Source organism: Misgurnus anguillicaudatus, chromosome 21 (assembly GCF_027580225.2).
Source record: "Misgurnus anguillicaudatus chromosome 21, ASM2758022v2, whole genome shotgun sequence".
NCBI lineage: Eukaryota > Metazoa > Chordata > Actinopteri > Cypriniformes > Cobitidae > Misgurnus > Misgurnus anguillicaudatus.
The window spans coordinates 55,282,717-55,310,141 of NC_073357.2; the positions used below are offsets into that span (position 1 = coordinate 55,282,717).

The window sequence follows — 27,425 nt, forward strand, 5'->3', positions numbered from 1 at the left end:
CTTGTAGTTTTTGTTGTATGAGACGAGATACGGTCGATGAGAAAGATTGCTTTATTTTTGTAGTCAAATATACACCAAAACAATAACTTGGTTGCATGTAAGAGTGTTAATATAATACCACTAAAAGTTTCGAATTGTGGTGTTATTTTCATTTTCATTTTTTGTGATTTGTGTTTCTCATGATTAAGTTATATTCTCATTACTGTAATACATTTCTCAATAAATGACTGTCAGAATAATATTAGAATATTGCTAAAGTATGTTTACATTTATTCACAGTAAAATTATACTCTACTACTGCACAAAAAGTAGGCTATACAATAAACATTCACAGATTTTAGTACACATTATGCACAATATACACATTACTGGATAAATAAATATTATAACAGAGTATTATTTTGGTGTTACTAAAACATATCAGACAAAAGGAATTGTTTCCTTCAGTACAGTATTACTTCCACTATTTTATACAGAACAAATAAAAACATAAATCCTGCTTGATAAATCCTGCTTAAGTAATCATCTGTGAAATCAGTGATTTCTCCATAAAATATTCCTCATATATCTTTGGACTAAAGGCCTCCTGGCTTAGCTGGGATTTTAAATGTCAAAATAATAAAATAAATGTTCTTAATTGAGTATCATAATGTAACAAATACACATACCTTGGAGATGAATCAAATTCAAATATTTTATAAGATATATACATTAATGTCTGACCTAGGACCTTTCTCCTTTATTCAATATTATTAAACATGTATTAAAAATGTGGTAAGTTAATTTTTTATGTTGCATTAGTTTTGTTTGAAATGTAAACTGAAGCCCACCGCTTTAGGAAGAATATAAAGGGGACATATAATAAAAAATCTGACTTTTTAGTGCTATAATTGGGTCCCCATTGCTTGTATCAACCTTGAAAATGTGAAAAAAAACAACCCAGTAACTTAGTTTTGGTAAACCATTCTCTGCAAGCATGTGAAAAAATACGTAATTGTAATTTGGCTTTCCTTGTGATGTCAGAAGGGGATAATACCGCCGCTATCCAACCACGGCACTGCCATTCAGTGCAGAGATCAACTTTAAAGGACACACCCCAAAAGGGCACATTTTTGCTCACATCCACAAAGTGGCAATTTTAACATGCTATAATAAATTATCTATATGGTATTTTGAGCCAAAACTTCACAAATGTACTCTCTTGGGACACCAAAGATTTATTTTACATCCTTAAAATGTCTTGTGAAATGTCCCCTTTAATGAGGCCATATAGCAAACAAATTACACAACATTTCCGCAAAGCTTATTGAGTCAAGGTCCAGAATGACATCTGAAATGTAAAAAACTGCAAAATATCCTTATTGTGAGCCTTTTCTGTGCATTTTTCATTCTTAGAAAAGCTATCATAAAGGTGGAACCTTATCAAAAAGTACATCTTTCTATAGGGCGGATATATTAGACCCTTAAAGGTACATATCAGCACCTAAATGGTACATATTACATATGGTACAAATTTTTAAAGGGTACCATCCCTGTGACCGTACCTTTAAACCCCCCTTTTCCCCTAATATGATGTAGTACGCCTTTTTACCCTATACTTTTGTAAATAAATACCTAAATTAAGTTTAAATAAATTTAGTGATTTCTAAATTTTGTACCTTGCTCCTCATATTATGATGCTTTACTCAAACCAAACCTGTAGGATAATTATAACAAATATAGTGAAAAAATCCCTCCCTGATATCACTTTTGGCCTTACTGTACACTGTCTAAAGAAATAGTCCCTAGTTGTCAATGGGGAGGTACTTTTAAAAAAGCTACCAAATGTATACAAAAATACAAATCTGTACTTAACTGGTACATTTTAATATATTTCTAGAGAGTACTGCCCCAGTGACAGCTTGGGATAACTTTTTGACAATTTTCGAACAGTAGCTGCGTTTCCAAATGTGCGCAATTAAAGGGTAATGGAACTGCGCGGACTTGAGTTTAGGTCCTGCTTCCTCTAGATGGCGGTAAGGATCTTAACCAATTGTCCCCCATCTGCACTGAACACCACAGAAGAAGAAGTAAACACTCACAGGTCACCGGTATCCTGATTCTGTCTTGACGGTAGGAAGAGGAGAAAGCCGTCTGGAATTTTGCGTTGAGCTTTTAACCGGCGACAGGATCTCAGACAACATCTGAAGTCTCTTTTCATTTATTTGTTTTACTGAATCACATCACCATGACCAAGAAGAGAAGCGGAAACCGCGAGACGGAAAACAGTCATCTACTTGCGGAGAAACCGAGGCCCTTAAAAGAAAGTCAAACGATTGAAGGTAATTCAGAGTTTTATGTCCTGATCTCGTATAATGAGTGTAATGAAGCTCACACGTTTATTAGATCAACCTTCTCCGTCTATTCGTTTAAATATTTGATAAATAATCCTGTCTGAGAGATATTGTCGGTCGGAATAACTAACGTAACTATTAAAAGTGATGGCTAGAGCTTTAAAGTCGAGGACTAATAAATCCAATCCAACCCGTTAATTCTGTCTTCACCTGGGCGATTAAAGATTTGATAGACAAACTGTGTCAAATGTTAACTCCTTAAATGTTCGTGTGTGTGTGTATAACAAGGCTACAGGAATACTAGCAGTTCGTTAAAAAGACTGTCATAGTCAGATACAGACAATTTGTAGTTTGGGTAGGGCTGACCGAGTGATATTGCCACAAATTTATATCCCTGTAATTTTAGGATGGATGGATGACGATGTAAGATAAATGTGGAAAGAATGCTTATGTCACTCATGTGAGATGTCACAATCACCTTTGTGTCGGTGTACATTTCTGGCAAAGCTTTTGTTGCAAATGAGGGTCATATTAGTGCTCATATCTGTTTTCATCACTTTATTATCAGTAAATGACTGGTAGTAAGTTACCATAAAGTGACTCAATTGGCGACGTCATAAAACAAATTAAAGTCCCCCTGAAATCAACTTTTTGGCTTTGGTATTATTATTTATTTATGTTAGCCCTAAGAATATTCATAAACATATGTGCTTCAAAACATTGACAACATTGGCATTTTAGAAGACAAGCATTCAAAATTAACAGTATCTCTGCCAACAGATCAGTAATTTTTGTGACATCATTCTGTACGACAGCTTCTCATGGTTGTGAGATAAACTAAATGCTATTGGCTAGTTTAGGAGAGGAGGAGCCACTTACCATAGTATGCCCCACCCTATTTTTTTTTTTGTTGTGATAATCAAACAAATCTGCTCATTTCAAGGGTTCTTTAACCTATTTCACTTTAATGTGTAAAAAATAGTAAAAAAGTATGTAATTCAAAGGTCGATTCCCTGAAGAATATCAAAACTTTATTTGCAATCGATCGCTGTTCATTTGGTGGGTGACTGGTCTTGTAAGCTGCAACCTTTTATTTCGCATTTAAAAAAAAATTATATTTCTAACGTAAATGTATATGTTCAAACCTGTTGTGTCTCATACATCTTGAAAAGTGAAGGGACTCGCATTTTGATCGCCCCCTGGTTGCTGGCTACATAAACCCCGCCCTCTCCATTCAAATGAACGGGACGGGACGCTGGTCAAAATAAAAAAATAAATGACATTTTCAATAAAATTTCCGAAAGATGGTTTCTTTAAGGTAGTTGTTGTTATCAGGTTAATAAATGTTCATGATAAGTTTCATTTTAGCTAGTAATTTGATGCTATAGGCGTGTCGTTATGATTGACATTTGTGATTGACAGCTTCTCTGAGCTGAACGTTCAAGGGGCGCACAAGCGTTTGGGTGGAAGTTTGATACCGCGGCTCCACCTCCTGGCTCTCCAGACGATTCCTTCTGCGCATGCCCTGGCTGCAAACTGATATTTTTGCGTAAAATGGCAGCGCCCATCGTCGGACATTTTACGTTCAGTTCATTACAATGAAAGGAAGCAGGGTTGCGTTGTCCATCTTTTTTTACAGTCTAACAGTCTTACAGTTCAAACATGTTATCTTCAGGCTCAAAATGAAATAGGAATAAGAAAGCCATAAATACTTAGTTCTTTTGACTTGCCATAAAGAACAACCAAACTTATACGACCGTATAGCCCTTTTTTGGCAATCGCTCAAAAATGTGTGCTACGTTAGCACAATTTCTTAAAGAAAATCTAATATCTACTTATTTTGGCAAACTTTGTTTGATTACACAGATGAAATTACGCACTGCACCTTTAAGACAATGTTGCGCAACCAAGAGTGTTTTTTCTTATTCCCAGAAGTGCTTAAGCCCACAGTATAGTCCCCTAGGATTGTTAACAAATGATGCAAATGTATGCAATGCATTGCACAGACGATATAAATGGCATGTTACTCGTAATTGTTTTTTTTATCACTCTCCAAGGAGCCAAATCCTCTGGAGGAGCCTCCGCCCGCATGTCAATCCTCATCCTCATCACCATCTTTGCCTGTTCTGCTTGTGTCATGTATCTGGTGTTCAATAATTTCCCAGAACTAAATGAGTGAGTATTCTTTCTTGTCTGTTTCAGACTTTATTTCGCTGTACTGTTTATGTATTTGTAGTGATCTAGAAAAGGTTATGATATTTTTCCTTGTCTGGCAGAGATGAGAAGGAAAAGATCAAAATTCCTAAAGACATGGATGATGCAAAAGCATTGGGGACAGTATTGTACAAATACAAAGACACTTATTATACTCAAGTACTGTTGGCGTACTTTGCTACATACATCTTGTATCCTTTGAGTCACAACCGAATCTTTACACTTCTGCATTAGATAAGAAAATATAATTTGCATGGAGTGCTGTATATGTATGTTTTTTATAGTGTATATATATTATAACTGGGTCAAAGGAGAAGCTATATGAAACATTTCTTGTCAATTACATTTTTTAATTTAATGGTTTTTGCCAACAAACTTCTATTTCTGAATGGCCCGAAACTGGGATTAAGCAGATTTTAAGCGAGGGTATTTGATGAACGTATAAAATGGGTCCAGAGCATTTGTCTAACTCTAGTACATGCTTCAATTTCATTCATTGTGGTCTTTAAGCCTTAACTAACCTTTGTTTAGTCTTCAGACTTTTGCCATCCCAGGCTCCATATTCCTCAGTATACTTTCTGGTTATCTGTACCCTTTTCCTCTAGCCCTCTTCCTGGTCTGTCTGGTAAGCTCTTTGTTTGTATGCAAATTAATTTGAAAAGTGCCGGTCACCGTGGCTGGGTGTATAAACATTTGCAGATGATATCTTGTTGTAATATTTGTATATCATGCTTTCTAGTGTTCAGGTCTTGGAGCGTCCTTTTGCTATATGCTGTCATATTTAGTTGGGAGGCCTTTGGTCTATAAGTACCTTACAGAGAGGGCTCAGAAGTGGTCACAGCAGGTATAATCTTATTTATTTTATATTATTTATTTACAATGTACATTGAACGCACCAGATTCTGAGTTGTTGTTTTCTGTCGTTTTAGGTAGACCATCACAGAGAGCACCTTATTAACTACATGCTTTTCTTGAGAATAACTCCTTTCCTTCCAAACTGGTTCATCAACATCACCTCACCGGTCATTAATGTGCCTTTGGGTGTCTTCTTCCTGGGCACCTTTCTTGGTAAGATTAATTAGTGATCAAAATTATTTAATCATGTGTCATGCTTAGATGATTGTGTAGTGTTGAAACAAATTTTAAAAAATATATATATTTAGATATATTTAAAGGTGCAATGTGTACATTTTAAAAGGATCTATTGACAGAAATGCAATATAATATGCATGACTATATTATCAGTGGTGTATAAAGACTTTGCATATGGACCCTTAGTGTTTTTCTTTTTTTTTTACCTTAGAATGAGCAGTTTTTATCTATATACAGCACGGCTCCCTTTACATAGAAGTCGCCATTTTGTGCCGCCATGTTTCTACAGTAGCTGTAAATGGATAAACTGCTCTACAAAACGTTTTGCCACTATTTTGACATGTTTGTCCTGTTGCGTCTACCGTAGCTTCACTATGCGTTTCGAAAGGGAGGGGTGAGCTGTGCACTGAGCCGTTGGTTGCAATTCACAGTCTCACCGCTAGATGCCGCTAAAATCTACACACTGGACCTTTAAAATTGCCATGAAACGGAAGTAGCGATTGGTTTTTTCCACGTACTGATTTATATCCGAGTGAAACCGGCTTCTGAAATAAAATAAGGCAGGGCTGGATTTGAATTTGTCCTTTGAGATCTGATTGAATAATTTGAAGTTGGATCGTGTTGCTAATCGCAGCGATTTTTCTCCCGGACCGCCCACCTGCCATACCATATGACCGGAATTTTCATGGCAACTTTAAAGGCGGGGTGCATTATTTTTGAAAAACACTTTGGAAAAGGGAGTCAGGCAGAGTAGCAAAAAAAAAAACTTGTAGCCAATCAGCAGTAAGGGGCTTGTCTACTAAACTACATCGTTGCCTGGGTTGTGTATGTGTGGGGCGGGTCTATCAAAAGAAGGTCCAGATTCTATTGGGGTAGGGGCGTGTTTGTTTAGGTGATTTCAAATGTCAACATTGGCTTTTAGAGATCATAATATTGACTAAGTAGCCATGTCAAAAATTAAAATCAATGAGTGAAATCAAACTAATGTTCCTAATCTTTAGCCTCAAATGTTATAAATTATGAGATAATGGTTATCTTTGTGTAAACTATTTCTTTAAATCATGATCATATGAAGGTATCAAGTCAAGGTGTTTCATGAATATACTGTTCTCTATTTCTTGGAGTGGCACCTCCATCGTTTGTGGCAATAAATGCAGGGACGACGCTGTACAAACTGACCACAGCCGGAGAGGCAGTGTCCTGGAACTCAGTCCTCGTGTTGGTGGCTTTGGCTGTCGTCTCCATCCTGCCCGTCTGTTTTCGGAAAAAACTCCAGCAGAAGCTTGAGTAGACTTCTTCAGCACTCCTTGATTCAGCTCAGGAACTATACTTGTCATCTAAACATCTCTTTTTGTGTTTTTTATGCATGTACAAAAGGCCCTCGTGTTTCATACGATGGCATTCAAGGATTGTGAGTGACAGACTGGCTCTCTGTCGTTCCTCCAATACTTTTAAGGGATAAACATACCGTCAACACTAACTCACTATGGTCAAGCAATATATTTGTCTCGATTTCTTGGAATGTGTTTTCCAATATTTTTCCAAAAACAGCAATGCTATTTTAAACAATTCTAGGAGTGGAGTTGTAAGATACACTGGAAATATTTTTTCTTTCTTCTGCAGTTACCGAATTTAAATGGAAAGTGCCATTTGATCCTCTTTAATATTCCAGTATGTATGATGATAATAGGATATTACCTGAATCAGAAACTTGGTGAGGGTTAGATTTTTTTTAATGGATCATAATTTTAAGATTAAACTAAAAATAAAACTGCGGATAAGGTAATAGTGCTTCTCTCTTAATGGTACAAGAGGTAATTTTTACTGTAAACATTTGATACATTTGGGCGATACCACAATAGTATTACAGATTAAGACTATAGATTGCATTCGTTTAGATTTGCTCTGCCTTATTTTAAGTACTAGAAATTCAATGCATAGCCTCATTTCATGACCATTGTAGCGTTTTATACACTTTGCCTGACATTTACAGCAAACTTCAGTGGTCTAAAATAAAAAAGCACATCCTTTAGAAATGGTCCATATGCCAAATAGTTTTCTTTCAGTGAAATAGTTTATAGTTTGAGTTATAATGTAAACTCACACTGGATATAATGTTTCATTATTTTCATTTTAGCCACATAACACAGGGAAGTATTAATTCATGAGCATTACGCCGCAATGCAATGTGTACACCTGGTTGATATTGTCGATCGGTTTAGGTTATTTTCCTGGACCTAGTCACGCCAAACTACTGTGAAGGATTGTAAATGGGATATGTCTGTTTAATCGATGCAAACCAGTCTTAAAATTATCATCAGTCTTACATTTGTCTTATTGCTAAGAGACTATTTTTTGTGTGCATTTCCTAAGTCTATAAGGCTTCTTGGTTCACACCTCATTCAATTTATTTTCACATATTGGTTTAATTTATATCAACTGTTTTTATTGTGTCACAGTCGACATTCAGTTAATCATATTCCCAACAGCTGTAATAGGAAATTGGGCATGGGACATGGTTATTTTTCTGTTTCAGGTCTCAGCAAATTGTATTGCTTATAATGATTAGTTAATATAATCTCTCTGACTCCCTTTAAAATAGTTGAGTTGTACTTATAACTTTTTTTGTTACTTTTTTTGTACAGAGATGTATCTGATCCATAATTTAAAATGATTGATTGCAGTATTACATAACATTTAATTAAAAAACTATTGTCATTGTTCATCATTTTTAAAAGCTATTCATTGATATCTGTGCAACTTGAGAAATGTAATAATAAAATATTTATTATTGAATGACTAAACATGTATAACATTTGCCTTTTCTGAATTCACTGGATTTCAAGTAGGGCTGTCACAATGATTAAATAATCGTCTCATCGCGATTGTTTGACCTCATCGTGATGATTTCAGATCACCGCAATGATTGCACATCTCTCTAAAAACACAAGGGGAGCTGCAGAAAAAAAAACATTTCAGCCACTACAGGCATGTGGTCCAGTACTAATATGATCTTAGCAGGGTTGGCTACTACTATTTAAGGCCTGTTCTGGTATAGTTTATTTTGATTGCATTTTTATCTTCAGTTATTTTTCAGACACTTTATTGTGTTTATTTCTTATGGAAAATTTTAAGTTTTTGAAAGATATATTAAGTAATTACTTTTAAATATGTGTTATGTGTATTCATATTTACTGCCAGGTAAACCCTGCAAAAGATTTCATTTAAATATTTACAACAATGTGTGAAAATAATTTCATGAACAAACAAAAAAAATTATGAGAATTAAATGTCAAAGCAATAAAACAGACAATTAATCGTCATAAGCATCACAATTTATTACACAATTAACCATCAGCCAAATTTCATAATTGTGACAGCCCTAATTTCAAGTAAATCAAATCTCTATGCATGTTTTATATACCTACACACTTTTGCAATTGGGCTCTTTACAAAATGACTGAAGGGGAAATGTTTAGTTTACAAGTAATTCTGATTTTATCTTTATTGCAAATATCTTTTTATTGGGCTCACTAAAATCACAAATTTATGAGCAAAACATTCATAAAACTGATTTTAAACCCATTTTAATTTATTTATTAGTTACCCTCCAATAATTATGTAAAATATTACAAAACAATCTCTTTAAAGTTTAACATAATGATGGGTTCATATATGGTGTCATTTGTCAATTAACTTATCAGCGCAGGCAAGCAGACCTTTAATTATGGAGATTTACTAGATTTACTAAGTTAAAACTAACTTTTCAATGTCCCAAGTCTGCTTTGCTAAACAAGTGCAATCTTTGTTTTTGGTTTCGGACCACTGAGTACCAGATCATCTAGGCACAGGAATTTTCTTGGTCAGGACATGTTCCTAAAGAACACTTAACCCCCCTAAAATGTCTCTTTTAAAGCAATACTTCATTTACATATTATCACAGAATATGTTTATTTTGAAAAATTGTCTCTGCAAGTATACTTAGTTATAAATCAGAATCTTCTTCTTTTTTTTTTTTACACATTTCCACATTTTGTTATTTAATACAATTAAAATGTCAAAAGAGTGACCTTTACCTTATCATATTTTCATGCTATTCTTTACTACGCCACTAGAGTGCATCAGCACGTAACTTGTATCGAGTTATTATTAAGTTTTATTATGACACATAGTTTAAACGATGTTCTTTGCTGCTGATTTCATGCGTGACAAGGCTTTTATATTTATGCATCTGACACTTTTATCCTTACATTATTTACTTTTTATTAGTGTTTTCTGGGACAGAACCAGAAGAACACATAACCACTGCGTTCCTATACCCTACCGGTTGAGCTAGATAATTTCATACCTGTTGATGATCTGTTCCAGCCAATATGCATTCGATGTATCAGTTTAATCCGATGATGTAACGGTGCTGTTCTTGCTCGTTTAGTCGAGAAAGTTCTGTTCCTCTTCCTCCCGGGAACGCTTTAAAAATATAAGCAAACCATCTCTCAAAGAAGCTTAAGTCGTGTGCCAATTAGCATATTCGTGACGCCATCGCGTCGATAATTTGTAAAGAACAACATACTATAGTTATTTATTTTATGATGAAAATATCGTATACGTAAAAGTACATCGTATACATTTTTTACATTTAAAAACTGATATTTAAAAAAATAAAAAATAAATCACTGCAAACCATTAAAACACACATTGCTTTAAAATCAATTTATGCATATTTTTTCCAGCAGCTAATAGTGTACAACCTCTTATTCCTGTGGCATTGTAAAACAAACAACGAACGAACGAACAAACAAACAAATACATGATAAAAGTGAATACAAATGAAAGGCAAACGCTCTTAAAATCTCGTTTAATGTTTTCTGTTTTTGTTCTCAGACATCGCAATGAGTACTAACGAGTAGTGACCATTAAAACTATGTGCAAACGCTTTATTAAAAATCTCCAAATCTAGCGACAAATTCGCAAAGTTGGCAACAACTGCTGTTCCCACGCGCCACGACGGGGTTAAGACGAATAACGTCACTTCAAAGCGGAGCTTCTGCGCATGCGCACCGTCAACCGTGGAGGACGGAGGCAGCCTAGAACAGCTGTAGCGGAGGCCCACCACAATGCGATTGGCGCTACGGTCTTCAGCCTTCGTTGCATCCGCAATGGCTGCGAGATATGATCCAGAGAGCCCGGACTATGCGCTCCACTAAACCCTTGATGAGAAGAGCACAAGCGAAGCCGTCTCAAAATGAGCACCGGGTTCAGCTCCAGCTCCTGTCGCTTCGCGGATTATTTCGTGATCTGCGGTCTGGATACAGAGAGCGGCTTAGAACCAGACGAGCTGTCCGGTAAGATACTAGCATTGAAGGATAAAGATTTCGGGACAAATATTTCGACTAACCATTTGTTTTTATTATGCATTTGCCAATTAATTTCTTCTTATGTGTATTAATAATGGACATGTTGTGATAAATAGTGAATATTTTTATAATTATAAGGGGGAAAATCTCAAAATGTATTTCAATATGGAAGACCCACATTATATTCGATAGGCTAGTGAGTTGTTGAGATTTAGTTAATAATGAAGGTTTTATATTATATAATTAGGTACAATGCATGTTTTAGTAATGTTTATATTGCTTATAAACTTTGTCCAGTTTTAAAAGGGGTGGAAAATATAGACTGATAATATAATAGTTAAAAAAATAAATTTCCAGCAGAAGATACAGCACATACATATAATTTCATAATGGCTTTTTCATCCATATTCTGTAATCTTTATACAAAGCAAATAATTAATATAAACTAGATGCACTGATACAAATTTTCTGTGCTGATACCGATAGTCTTGCTTTTATACTCCTTGTTTCAAATGATGATGTTCTTTAATCCTAAAAGTGTAGAGATCCTCTGTTGTCTTGTTACCCAATTCAAAATATTCACACATATAAGTTCTGATGCGTTTCAACCCCTTTTGCTTTCCAGGATATAATCTGCCCTTATCATCGGCTGTTGGTGTCTGATAGTGGGGAAATTGCTATAATCTGCCAATATATCAGTGCATTGCTAAAATCATCCATAATAAAACCATATAAACCACTATACAACATAAATGAGAATAATTTGGAGTTATATTGGCTTATCAACCATCACCACCATGTTTTAAAGCATGTTTTTACCTTAAAATAACGTTTCCAAAAAAGTTTCAGTCGTTCATCCACTCGAAACAGGGTGAACGGCACTTTCACATTCGCTTTGCAGCCCTCTATCGGCCAAAACCGCACTAAAGAAGTTTCCAACGTCAGGTCGCGGTCCTGTAGTTCAAGTGAAAACTACAAAAACTTGGTTTACGGCAGACCTACAATCCAATCAGAGCCAGCTTTTACGATTTACGCCAGTGGTAATGGACAATTCCGCTTCCAACCTGTAGGGGGAGCAAAGAGCAAAAACTCTTTAGTGTTGCTTTAAATGCTTCATTCATCGCTTTGTATTTCTGTATTTCTATATTTTCTCACCTTCATAACCAGATCAATCATCTTACATATTCAGGTACTGCAGGTAAACAAGGTTTAACAGGCAATCAATCATTCAAATCATATTCTTAGGGTGTGTTCACACTAGGTTCGATTAAAACGAACCCTGGTGCGATTGATCGGTTTGTGTGGTACAATTGAGTAAGTGTGAACAATGCCACCCAAACCTTCAGTGCGCACCAAAGAAGTCAAAAGAGATAGCCGAAAAGGTGTGTTTTGGCTTTCAAATGCGCTCTAGTGCGGATTTATCGAAATGTGAATGCAGCAAGGACCAAAGACATCTAAACGAACCATAAACAGGAAGTGAAAACAATATGGGACCCCAAAAATCACACATTTTTGTAAACATGGGAATTATTATGTCTTCTTTGCGGATAAACCGGAAGAATTCCTGACGCTGTTTTAACTCTTCTCTAGTTTTCATATCTACACGCATACAATGAGCACATTTAGAGGCTGTTTACACTTGGCATTAACATGCATTTTTGTCGATCGGATCACAAGTGGACGACGTTAATGCCAGGTGTAAACTGTGTTCAAAACGTTTTAAGCTCGACCACTTTCAACCACATTCAGAGGTAGTCAAAACCCTTTTCAATCTAATTGCTTTTGTAGTGCACATGTGGTTAAATGTGTTCGAATAGCCACACGCGACCACCTTCTCTCCGCCCATTTATCTAATCTGAGGTACTGAACACAATGTTTTACGTCTTTTCTGACTTTTGGCGCGAACACACGGTGAACAGCGCTATTTTAGCCTTTCATTGATAAAACTAATCGGCTGATCTCCGCAGTTTCATTTTGCAAGCGTGTGAAAGTTGCGCGATCCTATTTCATAAATTGCGCAAAAAATTCAGAGAAAGCTCTAACATATAGCATGTTTACTTGCTAAATAAGCAGCGGACTCCGATATAATATTAGTTTGCGTCCATATAAACTCATAATTACTCCCGTTCGCGTTTGAATGACAGCGGAGAGACTCGCCCACCGTCTCGACAGACCACCCCCTGACAGTATTCAGGACAGAAGTGGTCAAAGTGGACAAAAGAGACGGATTTAAATATCAGGTGAAAACGTGATGTGTCTCTCTCGTCCACTTGTGATCCGATCGACGAAAACACATCCCAATACCAAGTGCAAACAGCCCCTTATTTTAGCAGATTGTTTTGGATGGTCTGCAAAATCTGTTGCAAAATACACATGATAAAAGCTGACCAGTCAGGTTGTGACCTTATCCTTATGCCTTTAGGTTCAGTTTGCTGAAATATTTTTTATCATTTTGGGTCTGGACCAGAGGAACCAAAGATCTAAACTACAAGTGTGAACACGCCCTTAGTTTTGACCAGCACGTCTTCCATATCAATTCCTTCATCTCTAGCATAATGAAGGATATAAGATCGTAACACTGCTAAAAATCCAATATGCATTTATGTAACCAAGTTATTTTGGAGTTTAACAGTGACTTATTCAGCATTGTTTGGCTTTTGGACCATCACATGAAGTCTACTTTGAGTGAGAGCACAGGTTTCCTGTGGTTTAGGGCTTCTTCCTCTTGAGTTTTTTTGTTTGGTTAAGATTAGCACTGCTGTCAGAGCTGTTATATTGCCTGTATGTTCAAGCATCTTTTTGGAGAAGTTTATTTGATTTCATGATCATCCTACTTTGTGTATTGTGGTGTTTTACATCACGTGTAAAAGGTCAAACACTGTGAATCAGTTTTGTTTGCTGAATTTCCCAGAGATTTCCACATGTGTTTTTATTTGGGTGGGGGTATTTTGTTATGTGGCTATCGTTGAGATTTGAATCTTGGGGAATGTGCATTATTACTCATATCTGTTGAGAGCATTAATGAGTTTTCAGTTGAAGTTGGCTGGTTTTCAGTGAAACTGATATTGTGGTGAACAAAACTGGTGTCCACCATGACATGGCCCAAAGAGGACAAGCCTGATGGATTGAATGTGCTTTATAGACAAAGGAAGGGTCACAGAGAATGAGTCTCAGGGTAAAATCCTTTCTTAAGGAGAAGCCAATCACATTTACTGACACTACGGCAAATATTGCTTTTGTGTTTCTCACAAAGTTTTTGTCCTTTTAAAATGTCAGGCTATACAAACATGTGATTGAGAAAACCTCTGATCTGTTGGCCTAGTTAGTGGCGGACTGAAACTGCTAACATAGGGGTTTTGGAGGAAACTGTTTTTTTTTGTGATGCATTCACATCACCCGTGTCTCTTTAATACACTCAATAATTTATTTTTCTTACTAATTTCAAGTGTTTTCTTTTTAGTTTTACTAACCAGGGTGACACAAATGATTAAGCGCAATGAAAAAATCTATATTTTGTAAATGTAATCTTTTATTTTTGCAGTTTCTCTGCCAATTGCTTCCGTCAAGTGAATACATTTTTGCATTATTTACTTAGCACTTGCTTCCGCATGTGACGTTTATTTTTCATGCGCACATGAACAAAACTCAGAGAAAGCTTAAGATGTTTACATACAACGCAAAATCGGAATAATAAGCAAAAACTATCTGTGGCAAATGGTTTTTGTTTGCACGGTTTATGGGCTTTCCCCAAAAAAGATAACCGTTTTAAGTGTTTACATGAACCAACACGATATCAGTTTACTAAGCATAATCGGCGTAAGACTGTGCATGTAAACGTGTAGTGTGAGATTGCCCATACACTATCATCGGTCGGCTTGGCATTTTTCATTTATGTGGACCATGCCGCACCGCTCCCGCAGTTGACTTCCACCATTTGGTTCCAATAACGCCACATTATTATTTTGTAAACTAACTTTTACAAATCGATTTCTTAAAAATGTTTTCCCTCACCCCATAAGCCAAATGAGACATCGACACGTGCATGCAAACGATGCATCTGACTGTCGATGATCCCTATCATCGTCTATTGGCACAACCCTAGTCTCTTAACCAGGCATTACAAGTGACAATATATTACTATTTTTGTGGTATTGTGCTGGGTAACCCATGTAAAACTTTGCTATACACACACACATAGCTAGATAATAAACGTGACATGATTTGATTTTGGTTCATCATGGACCCCGCTCAGAAAAATGATTGGTGTCTTCTTGGACATGTTAACTTGTGCTTATGTCGTATGGGATTTTCTGAAATGTTTGTATGTGCTGTTGTGATCCAGCGAGGGCAAAAGGTCTGTTTGCAGTCTCTAGAGGTCTGATTATTTGCTATACCTGGGTTATTTCACAACATCATAGCTGCTTTGTTTGCACCGGTCAGCTGTCTTGAATGTCTCACTGCAAACGTGTTTGTACAAACAAGCAATCTGTTGATTTTCGAGATCTGATTTCCTCATGTGATTTATATATAGTGCCTTTAAGCTTCTTTCGCTATCCTTATAAGTCTGTTGTTTATGTTGGAAGGGATGTGATGTATCACATGACTGAAGAATTACGCACTGTTGTTAAACTGTCATCTGCCTCTTCACAGACACATGGTAGGGCCATGGTCATGGTAAACAACTGTTGGTTGTGATCTATACACTGATGTGGGTGCATGAGGTGTAAGCCAGACCCTTTTTTTTGTTCTAAGCCCCATGACACTTTCCAATACATGCTTCCCCCACTGGTGATGGGAATGCTGTGCGTTCCTAAAGCTTTAGCATATCTGTTGGCAAAGGGGCGGAAAATGAGAGCCATTGTCATTCCTTGAATTTTTCTGCTGGGGCTGATGGTTGAGCCTTGTTTTAGCAGTAATGAAAGGCATCCATTAGATTGCTGAATGTGGCTCAGCAAGTTTAGTTCTCGGGCATGTTTAAAAGCAGAAACTTCATTTTTCTTGTTTAAGAAATCCAAGTTGAAGTCTCATCTATTTATAAGATTTGGAGCATAAAAATATTTTTTATAATATAATTGTTTGATTTCAATCTATGACACAGGGTGTAGGATGATTTGGGGGGGTTCCTGGACAGGGCTTATCCTAGTCCCAGACTGCATATTTGTGCTGCCTTCATTTAAAAACACCTTGCTCGACGTACCTTAACATATATCAGTGTCATCTTTTTTGTTTCAAGATGAACACCAGTATTGTTTTTTGGAAGGTTTGTTTGTAAAAATGACTTAATTGCACTAATAAAATGCCCTAATAAGATGCCCTGTCCGGAAAACTGCCCCTTCATGTACAGTTCATCCCAAAAAGTTCATCTTTAACAGACAGGGTCACATTTAATGTTTTATTCTCCCTAAATTTGTGTTTAAATTAGGAAAAAGTAGAAGAAATATTTGTGTAAGGTGAAATGATTTTGTACACATGTGTAGTGTATTTTAGTGACAGTTGCTTGATGTAGTTTACCAAAGAAGGAAGTGTTAAAAAATAATAATATTTACTTACTGCACACTGAAACCACATTCTTAAAAAATGCTGAGTTATTTTAAACTCAGCGTTGGCTTAAAATGTGACCCAACCATTGGGTTAAATGAACCCAGAAAATGCTTATATTTAGAGCTGCATAACAACTAATTGTTTGCACAGTTTTTGTGCATCATTGTACACAGACATACAGTACATGTATAATTTTAAGAAAAAAAGTGTATATATTAAGTGTTCATATATTTATATATACACTCTAAAAATGGCTGGGTTATTTTTTACCCATAATGGGTAAATATTGGACAGAACACGTGCTGGGTAAAAAATTGACCCAATGCTGGGTTAATTGAACCCAACTGCTGGGTTATTATACCCCATGGTTGCATAACAACAACCCAACATTGGGTCATTTTTAACCCAGCACGGGGTCGTTTTTAACCCAGCATGTGTTCTGTCCAATATTTACCCATAATGGGTCAAAAATAACCCAGCCATTTTTAGAGTGTAATATAAATTATATACAAATCTAAAAATGTTTATACACATGTAAATATTTCTTAAATAGAGTTATAAATATATTCAGGATATTTATGAATTTTTATGCAATGAAATTGCGGTAACTTGCCACAATTGCGGGAACTTGCAAAAACTGTGTGAACTTGCAAAAACTGTTTGGAGCTTTTGCAGCTTTCCATTGATGTTCAAGTCGCGTAATCACTTCCTAACATTCCCACGACAAGAGGGGACATGGCTGCGCATGTGTGAAGTAAATGCAACATTTTCAACTTTCTGCTAAGATATAAGACTTTTTGCTATGAAAATGCGGGGATTATGAAATCATGCATGCCCTGCATATTTTGCAAGCAGAAATCTGCAATTTATGCGGTGAAAGTGCAGCATATTTAAAAAATGCGACCCCCCCCCGGCATAAATACGCAGACTTTGGCTGATTATTCATTGAATCATGCGATCGCATAATCACGTTTTTTTTGGAGGGACTGTTATATGATGTAAACAAAAACTTTTATTTTGCAAACGAATATTTTCGATTAGTTGTTATGCAGCCCTACTTATATTTGACCCAACAATGGGTTAAAACATCCCAGCGTATGTTAATGTTATGGGTTCATCCTTTTTTGCCCAACCCAGCGTTGAAAATAACCCAGCATTTGTAGAGCGCAAGTTCATCTGGAAAGATTCACATTTTTTTTACCAAACCCTTTAACCCTCCTACACAGGGGCAGATGCAGACAAACAAACACTTCGGATTGCTGCATGGAGTAGGAAGAAATGACTCAAAAATAAGTATGGCCGGGGCGTGAGAGAGTTTCTGGATTGTTGATAAAACTTTCACATGTCTTATTGAGTCAGTGCTGTTACCACAGTTTGTGGCTTGCAGACATTAATATTTGCCTTTCTGTAATGTATACATTATATAAAATAACGCAGAATAAAGAGTAACACTTTACAATAAGGATATGTATTAGTAAATAGCAAATGTATTAACTAACATAAAAAAGAACACTATAGGTTTCAGCATGTATTAAAGAAATTGTTGTTATACAGATAAGATAAGATATTCGTCCCACAATGGGGAAATTTCTGTGTTACAGCAGCAAAAACTAAAATATATGAAAAGAATAAAGAAGACATAATACAATATAATATAATATACATTATATGCAAAGAAAGTATATGTAGTGGTTACACTGAAGACATATTGCACATTTTTCAAAATTTCAAAAATTCATGTTAGTTCATGGTGCATTAACTAATTACAATGCTTGATTTTATAAAATGTATTAGTAAATACTAAAATTAACATAAACTAAGATTAATAAATGCATTATAAGTTTTGTTCATTGTTAGTTCATGTTAGCGTATGCATTAACTAATTGTTAACAAATACAAAGTGTTACAGAATAAAGATTAAAAAATAAAGCAAGAAGTGAAAAGAAAACAAGAAACTTTGGTTAACTTTTCGGTTAACCACCACATTTGTTCTTTATATGTGGTGTTGCAATTCTTTTTAGTGTTTATGCATGTTTATATCATTTTGGTGCTGGAATGCTAAGATAAGGAACATATCTGATCTGATCTGATCTCTGTTCTTTATTTAAAACCTATTTTTTGCAAGGTTTTGTGACATTTAAAAAGTGTTGTAGGCAGTCAGCTTTATTTTAAATTGCTTTTTACTGTACCCCTATTTCCTCTGGGCAGTTTTGGGAACTGAAAGTTCACTAAATGAATTTGGTGAAATAAGATTTGCTTCTTGTTCCTCTTTTCTTGAGACCCCTTGAGTCATTTAGCAGTGAAGGCTTATTTGGGTTCAGACAGATTTCTTTAACAATGTTTGTTAAATACTTGTAATACTTTATGGGGGAATTTCCCAGACAGGGTTTAGATTAGGACGACGCATGTACATTGCGACAAAATGCAACACATCGCCTGGGCTACATACTATTCTTATATTTCAGGTATGCGCTTGGGCGAACTACGTGTACAAAGTATGCGCAGTTACAAAAATCTGGCGGTGCGAGTACAGTGCTATCAAAATGTACTTCACACGCACTGTACACTGACTGACCCTTGTGTACACATATAAAAAGTGAAGTATACTTGAACCTTTAGCCATATGTTGGTGAAAAATACGTGGAAAAAAGTACAAAAGCTGTCACTGGGACAGCTGGTGAGCTGGTTTTAATTGATCCCCTTGCTTGGTTTTAGCTGGTTTTGCTGGTGTAGCATGCTCTTTTCTGGTCACTTTTTAAGCTGTTCCTAACTGGACTTAGCAGATCAGGCTGGAAGACCAGCTGACCCACCTGCTTGACCAGCTTTGCCAGGCTGGGAGGACCAGTTTAGACCAGCTACTGCCACCTTATTCCAGATAAAACCAGCTTCCAGTTTATGCTGGTCTCAGATGGATTTTTCAGTAGGGTACTGAAATATCCAGCTAAGACCAGCATAAGCTGGTGAGCTGGTTTTAGCTGGTCTTCCAGCTTGGTTTTAGCTGGTTTTGCTGGTGTAGCAAGCTGTGTTTTGGTCACTTTTTAAGCTGGTCTAGCTGTTTTCTGGTCACTTTTTAAGCTGTTCCTAACTGGACTTAGCTGGTCAGGCTGGAAGACCAGATGTCCCACCTGCTTCACCAGCTTTGCCAGGCTGGGAGGACCATCTTAGACCAGCTACTGCCACCTTAATCCAGATAAAACCAGCTACCAGTTTATGCTGGTCTTATCTGGATTTTTCAGTAGGGTACTGAAATATCCAGCTAAGACCAGCATAAGCTGGTGAGCTGGTTTTAGCTGCTCTTCCAGCTTGGTTTTAGCTGGTTTTGCTGGTGTAGCAAGCTGTGTTTTGGTCACTTTTTAAGCTGGTCTAGCTGTTTTCTGGTCACTTTTTAAGCTGGTTCTAACTGGACTTAGCTGGTCAGGCTGGAAGACCAGGTGACCCACCTGCTTCACCAGCTTTGCCAGGCTGGGAGGACCATCTTAGACCAGATACTGCCACCTTAATCCAGATAAAACCAGCTACCAGCTTATGCTGGTCTTAGATGGATTTTTCAGTAGGGTACTGAAAAATCCAGCTAAGACCAACATGAGCTGGTTTTACCTGGTCTTGGTTTTAGTTGGTTTTGTTGATGTGGCAAGCTGTGTTTTGGTCACTTTTTAGGATGGTCTAGCTGTTTTCTAGTCACTTTTTAAACTGGTCCTAACTGGACTTAGCTGGTCAGGCTGGACAACCAGCTGACCCACCTGCTTGACCAGCTTTTTTACAGGCTGGGAGGACCATCTTAAACTGGCTATTGCCACCTTAAACCAGATAAAACCGGTTACCAGCTTACTGGTATGCTGGTCTTAGCTGTATTTTTCAGTAGGGTACTGAAAAATCTAGCTAAGACCACCATAAGCTGGTGAGCTGGTTTTAGCTGGTCTCCCAGCTTGGTTTATCTGGTATTGCTGGTCTAGCTTTGTTTTGGTCACTTTTTAAGCTGGTCTAGCTGTTTTCTGGTTACTTTTTAAGCTGGTCCTAACTGGACTTAGCTGGTCAGGCTGGACGACCAGCTGACCCACCTGCTTGACCAGCTTTGACAGGCTTTGAGGACCAGCTTAAACCAGCTACTGCCACCTTAAACCAGATAAAACCAGCTACCAGCTTATGCTGGTCTTATCTGGATTTTTCAGTAGGGTACAAATTTGTACGTTTTAGAAAGTTACCATCCCAGGGGCAGCTTTTGTACCTGTTTCTGAGAATGAATTGAAACGTTTTCAGTAAACATAAAATCCCAGTAGAGTTACAAGAAACTGCACAGATAAAGATCAGTCAACTTCACATAAGGGTCATGCACACCCAAGCAAAACCTTTAACCTTATGGACCAAAAAATGAAAACGTTGCTCATTTTGGAACAGATAATCATACAGTATCAGTGTTAGGGATGAAAAGCATTGGCAACAAACCCTATACCTTCACCTTTACCACTAAAATGACCTTTTTGTTTAGTCAGGTCTTTTAGTATCAACCGGTGTGTTGCATATGAAGAAGCATCTAAAAAGAGACATTTTCATGGCACACGTTACATCCACATTATTATTAAGCTTTTTTAATTAACTTTCTCATCCGCTGGCTTATTGTTTTGCATAACAGCGGTTGTTCCCTAATTGCGGCAAAGTTTGTGACAAAACCCTCTTTTATTCCCAATGACCGAGCTCAGGATGAGGACTTCATTAGCATATGCATGAAAGGCCCGACTGGCAGAGCCGTGTGATTGGCTGGCTCGCAGCCTGGGTGCACCATTAGGCCCTTGGTACACTGAGGACAGGCAGCTGGGTTCGACAGATCTACACACACACATAGAGATTTAAATACTTTCCCCCAGAAGTTTCCCATGCACTCTTTTTAAGCTGTTTTTTCAATGACATCACTATGAAAGAGTGCCCCATTGAGCTCCTCAGACTCCTCCCCTGGTTAGTCATTAATCTAGCATGCATGATAAAGGAGTTTTAGGGAAGTTGTTAAGGATGCCTGGTGCATCTTTGTTAAATCACTTTAAGGCTGGCTTTTGCTTTGAGGAAGATAATAACTTGAGAAGATGCTCTGACTGCGTCATCTCCGATTTTATATATTTCTGGAAAGCTCTGTGTAGTGTGCAAGATATATTCCATTTTAGCCATTTTGTAACATTCCAGCCCTAACCATTTCATTCTACGTTATGTCATTGCGGAAATTAGCCAGAATTTTGTACTTCCTTGTGTAGCATCTGTTTGATCCCTGTTTAAAATGAACTTATGTCTTGCCTGTGCTCTGATGTTTTTATAATGCATTATTAACGTGACACTTTTTGCAAAGTTCAGCATGTGACGTGCAACACTCGACTGACAGTGCTGCTTTTGTGATGCACGTTGATGATGCAAACTGTTAATAAAGGCACCGAAATAAATACGTGATGCCTCACATACACCAGATGTGTGAAACAGTCGACATCATTAGAAGAAGAGCTGGATAAGTCTTTGCTATTTTTAGAGATGGACAAGTAAACAGAAGTGTATACTGCTTAACAGTCTTTACTGTGTCTAATGTCATACAAGCTGACACTTGAAAGAATGGGTCAAAATGACACCTAAACACCATAAACATGCAAAGCTATGGTCCGATTTACGATTTTACATTTCCTTTGGTGTGTAGTTAGTGTATTAGTAGATGTTAACGAAATGCAAAAGGTACATATCCCAAAGTAAACGATGATGCTAGTTATTGTCTCCAATGTAAATCTCTTTTCTTGGACTACAACAAACACACGGGTTGTAAGCAACAGTTTACTACTTCCTGTGATTGGTGATGTAGACAAGACTGACATTATCATAATTTCTCCCGCTTCGGCTCATAGCCTGTAAGTTAACTCCTGTTAGCATTGCATTGTGACCGAATCTTTCAAACATAGTAAGGAGCATCACATTTCCGGCCAATCACAACATACAGATTAGCTGGCCAATCAGGGACACGGCACTTTTCAAATCGATGAGTTTTGTACAAAATCTGTGCGTTTCAGGAAGAGAGTGAAATCTGGAGCTACAAAAATTTACGGTATGTGAAAAATAATGTGTTTTTTAACCAAAAACCACGCAAACACATTGTATTACCAAGTACACAAAATAGGGTGATTTTCACGAAATCCAGACTTAGAAGATGTCCAGCATCAGAATTTTTTAAAAAGCCCTTGAAGCCAATTTTTATTAGGTCTGAATTACTATAACCATTAATTTCGGAGGATTTAAAACATATTTCTTATAGAATTGTTTACATTATTAAGATTATCATTATCAAAAATGATCATTACCGCAACATGATATTACTATAAATGTATGCATTTACAAACTCATGTTTCGGTAATTAGAACTAAAAAGTTGTCTAGGTACTATGACAAACAAAATTTCAACTTTTATCTGGAGAGAAAAAATAAGAACTGCTTACCTGGTAGCCATTTTGAGTTTCACAGTCAATTATGTCCCTTCCAACAAATTTTATTTTTTTTAATGTTAGTTCCTTGACAGCTTAAACAATGATTGAAAATTGTTGCGGAGGATGACATTTTTTTTCTTGGACACATTTATATTTTTTATTATTATCTCTACATTTACCAATGATCACCAAATACCACATGTTTCTTTACTGTAAATGTTTGTAGTATAACATGCACTGAAGCTTTTTATTTTTTCGATTTTTAATTATAAATATTTCCATGTCAAAGAAACCAAATTCAGTCATTCAGACACATTGCGGTAATGAAAATTTTTCCCTTAAATGTGGAAAAAACAAAGTTGGTTTATATGATGTCATTTGAAATCATGTGCAAAACAGTACGTGAAGAGTGGTTTGTAACTGTATGCTTCTTATTTTGATAGCATTTACTTTTATTATCAAATGTTTCATGACACCTCATTTCGCAAGAATCACCCAATAACGGTTTTTTAAGCAATAAAATAAATGCGCTTTAAAACTTGATAGAGATAACTAAATATTGTAGGTTGATTTGTGATTGTTTTGAGTATATTGAAAGAGGCTGTGAAGACATTTGCAAGAGATTCGTAGATTAGAAACATGCAATGGTTTTGTTTTGAGTTTAGGGAAATTTTAGACGTGCGCAGAAGGACTTTATGCGTGCTGCTCCTTTCAGCTGTTTGGATTTTTGCTTTTGCAGACCATTGTCACTGGAAAACATCATCCACCATCTGTTTCTCATCTCCCTATCTGGAGTTCATTTATAAACTGGAAGTATAGTCTCGTTTTTGTGCATACGCGAGGGTCCGCATAACGAGTGCGTGGCGCAAATTTCGTCATCAGAATAGTAGGTTCTGAAGTATGTACCCAGGAGATGCATTGCATTTTAAATCAGTCAAATAAATGCGAGTTAAATAAACTATACAGTACTTTGCAAGGCTGTGCATTCAGGCTTAAGTCCCTCTCTTTACTGTAGATGTAGTCTACATGTCTCGTTTCTCAAATGATGTACCAAAAATCTATAATCACTCCTCATGTCTCCTCATGCTTGGTATTGGAAAAAAATCTGTCTTGAATAACAATCAATGCATCTTTCAGAGTTTCATTATATAACCAGTCCTTTAAAATTCATATGATGGCTTATGTTCTTCTCTATGTCTACAGAGGTCATCATCACAACTCCTCATACGTTGTGCTTTCAGGTCAGGTTTCTCTGCGGCTTCTGACTGTTCTCTGATAAACAAACAGACTGAAAGCTTTTAGTAACCACACAGAACTGTTTGCTTTACATGAACTACACTGGCATGTAGCTTAGAAAGATGTTATCACCTTTGTTTTCTGAATAGCTTTCTATTTGCAACGGTTCTGCAATTAGGCTGTATGTTACCTGGTTTTACTTTATCACTTGTTGCAGCAATGATAATTGATTTATTCCCCAGAGAGCTAATATAAAAGGAGTTTTATTATGCCCTTTAACAAAGTCTTACTTTTTCGCCTCGAGGTGTACTACTAGAACATGCCGCCTTGTAACATATAATTTTTCACATACTTTACGTTATTGCTCCACCTTTCTTCTCAGTCTGTCCCAAACACTATGTACCGACGTAGTACCTGGTACTTTTTTAGGACCACCTCGGTTGAGGTTTCAAGCGAACCGTAAAGATACTAAAATGGGACGTGTAACACTGCAGATCACTGATTTGTCAGAAAGAAATGTCAAATAGAGCGTCATTGTTAAATGCATGATTAGCTTACCCTTGTGCGCTATTGAACAAGCCGAGTGATGTCATCCAAAACTTTATTTTTTTCGCAGTACAACATTCACATGCCAAAAATTAAGAATGCCCCCATCGATATGCTTCATTGCTCCTGTGTTGTGCGTTTATTTGTATTGTGTTTACGATGATGTAGGTGGCGCAACAGTAACCAATGCTGCGTACTCGCACCAAAAGCGAAGCATTGGGTTCCTCGCTGTAGATTACTTGCGGGATCTTTGCGTCACTGGGAATTTTCCACATAAGCGAAATATTTTCAACTTGCAAAGAAGGCGCATGTTTCGCGCGTGTTGCCGCCCAATTCGCCTCATTCACGTTGTCCTGGGCGAATTCGTGTCTATTTGCTTCTTTGTATTGACTTTGTAATCTACTTACGCAAATATTTAAAATAGCTTCTAGTGTGTACGCAGCATACGTCTGTAGTCTGTCACATACAGCAAAAAATTAAATTTCTTTGTCCAAAAATATGTTTTAATTTATTTAGATGCTAAATACATTTAGTAGAAAGTAAAGCCTAATTAAAAATATTTTTTAAATTTAAAAATATATTTAGTATTAACCTTCATATATTAACTTCAGGGGCAACAATTACAATACGACAAAAAAAATTCCTGACCAAAATACAAAAATATGTCTAAAATATAAAATAAGTATATTATTATAGCTTTATATAAATGCCTTTAAAATATATTTATTTTTCAAAATATAAAAAATGGCCAAAAATATATTGGTGAAATTTTTTTTTGTAAACGCATTTTAACATATTTTTTAGTGTATGTATTTTTTTGGCCATTTTTTTAATACATTTTGAAATATATTAAAATTTTTATTTGATGCTTATACATATACTGTAGTTAAACTGCAGGCCGCTTACTGTACGTCTAGTTATGAATGTATATTTATTATAATATGTCAATTAAACATTTTACACAATCTTCTGCAGTCTGAGATCATCTACAGCCAGCCCCTCGCGGAGATGAATTGGGTTTTTCCTTTCTGACATGTTTTGAATGAGACTCCTGTAGTTTCTCTGTGTTTGTTTATAGCTGGAGTGCTTCTGGCCTTGACCTTATTGATGTTTGCAGTTCATAATATCCAAAAGCTTGTTTGATACTGACAAAATGAAGAGTGATTTGTTACAGACTTGACTCATCCTCACATGAACTCTGCATTGTGCTTCTCATGAGAGTTATAAATCATGTGAGACACTATTAGAGAATCAACAAGGCAGATGAAGTGTGATGAAGTCTCAATCTTTGTTTTTTTTAGAAAGATAACCAGGTGAGATTAGTCTGATAGTGTGATTATCAGATTTGAATTGTTGCCTGCCACAAATAACGAATTTGATTGAAATAAATGTTTGCTTGTGAAGATTGGGGACATTAAAATTTATACCCTCTTCTTTAACTTGAGCACATTCCTCAGGGAAATCTCTCTCGGAGACAACAAGCCTGTTCTTGTTGCATGAAGTCTGTATTGTTCATTGTCCTATTTCAGTGGTTTTATGTGACCAGATTAACAGATCACTTACATATCTCAAACGCTCCCTGGTGGGACTGAGAAGATGATGTTTAAAGAAATAGTTCACCAAAATTTCCTCATAATCTATTCAACCTACAGTAATACCATCCCAGATTAATGTATTTTGGCTCCGCCTTTTTTGCATATATAGACGGTAGGGGTGTGACGAGATTTCGCGAGATTAATTGTGTCTCGCGAGATTTCTTGTGGAGGTGAAATGCTGGCCGTTTCTCAAATAAAAGACTGCAAACTACATTTACTTCATATAGACTTATTAGAGAATATTAACAATTATAAACTATACTAATTATTTAGTTAATCGCAACTTGTTGTAATCTGCTCACAACTTGCGAATGTAACGCTCAGTTAATGATCTGAAATAAACCTTGATGATGTATGCAGCCTGCATATGCGACCTCCAGAGGATGCAGCTTTCTGTTTGAACCTTTTACAGTGCATTCATTATATTTGTCTTTTACAGCATTTGCTTTTTTGTTTGGGTTTTCAATAATGTTCGTGTGAAGTCTGAGACACGTTGTGTTTGTCTGTTGATCAGTGTCAGATGTGAAGTCTCAGCAGATTAAACCCTCACTCAGAGTTTACATGATTTAATGTCTGTATGTTCTTGCTCAAAAATTGACACTGGCTGTATCATTTCTATTGTAAAGAAATGGACATATATTAAATATTAAAATGGGTTTAAACATTGTTTGGCTAAAAATAAGCATTTCTCTGTCGAAGGTGAAAGTGAAGATAGCGTCCGCGAGATGAGTCCACTATCGCCCCCTGCAGGCATTTGTTATAATACATACATAATGCTTTTTATTTATAGACCGTTTCATCAGACGCACGTGATACACGTCTGGATCCGAACCTTACTTCTGGTTTCGTTTTTTTTTAAGGTCTGACTAGTTGCTAAACTGATCTCTTGAACAAATGCCTCGTCGAAAATAACAAATGTATTGGTTTCCTAGGTAATCTATGTGTTGTTTTTTTTGCTTGTTATATAAATAATCTACGTTTAAAGAACTTTGTTGTTATTAATTCTTAGCGGAGTTTACCGGAAGTTACGTGCAGCCACTTGTTTATGTTGTTACTGCTGAAACGGTCTATA

General features: G+C 36.4%; 2 protein-coding genes across 3 annotated transcripts in view; both read left to right on the top strand.

Annotated features, from left to right (window-relative positions):
• Nucleotides 1-2,024: 2,024 nt before the first annotated feature.
• tmem41b (transmembrane protein 41B) lies at nucleotides 2,025-8,030 on the top strand. Its single transcript, XM_073859417.1, has 7 exons — nucleotides 2,025-2,321; nucleotides 4,391-4,508; nucleotides 4,610-4,738; nucleotides 5,079-5,172; nucleotides 5,287-5,391; nucleotides 5,477-5,608; nucleotides 6,754-8,030. The coding sequence occupies exons 1-7, from the start codon at nucleotides 2,228-2,230 to the stop codon at nucleotides 6,928-6,930; spliced, it is 849 nt and encodes a 282-aa protein (XP_073715518.1). The 5' UTR covers nucleotides 2,025-2,227; the 3' UTR covers nucleotides 6,931-8,030.
• A 2,648-nt stretch (nucleotides 8,031-10,678) lies between these two features.
• dennd5a (DENN/MADD domain containing 5A) overlaps nucleotides 10,679-27,425 on the top strand; it is a 61,993-nt gene continuing 45,246 nt past the window's right edge. For both annotated transcript variants that reach the window (XM_055214115.2, XM_055214119.2), the window contains exon 1: nucleotides 10,679-10,981. In XM_055214115.2, coding sequence (XP_055070090.2) covers nucleotides 10,882-10,981 — 100 coding nt within the window. In that variant the 5' untranslated portion in view covers nucleotides 10,679-10,881. The remainder of the gene's footprint in view (nucleotides 10,982-27,425) is intronic.

Coding starts and splice junctions, on each gene's coding strand:
- tmem41b (XM_073859417.1), top strand. CDS start 2,228: ATGACCAAGAAGAGAAGCGGAAACCGCGAGACGGAAAACAGTCATCTA. Junction 2,322..4,390: donor AGAAAGTCAAACGATTGAAG/GTAATTCAGAGT, acceptor TCACTCTCCAAG/GAGCCAAATCCTCTGGAGGA. Junction 4,739..5,078: donor TACTTTGCTACATACATCTT/GTATCCTTTGAG, acceptor ACCTTTGTTTAG/TCTTCAGACTTTTGCCATCC.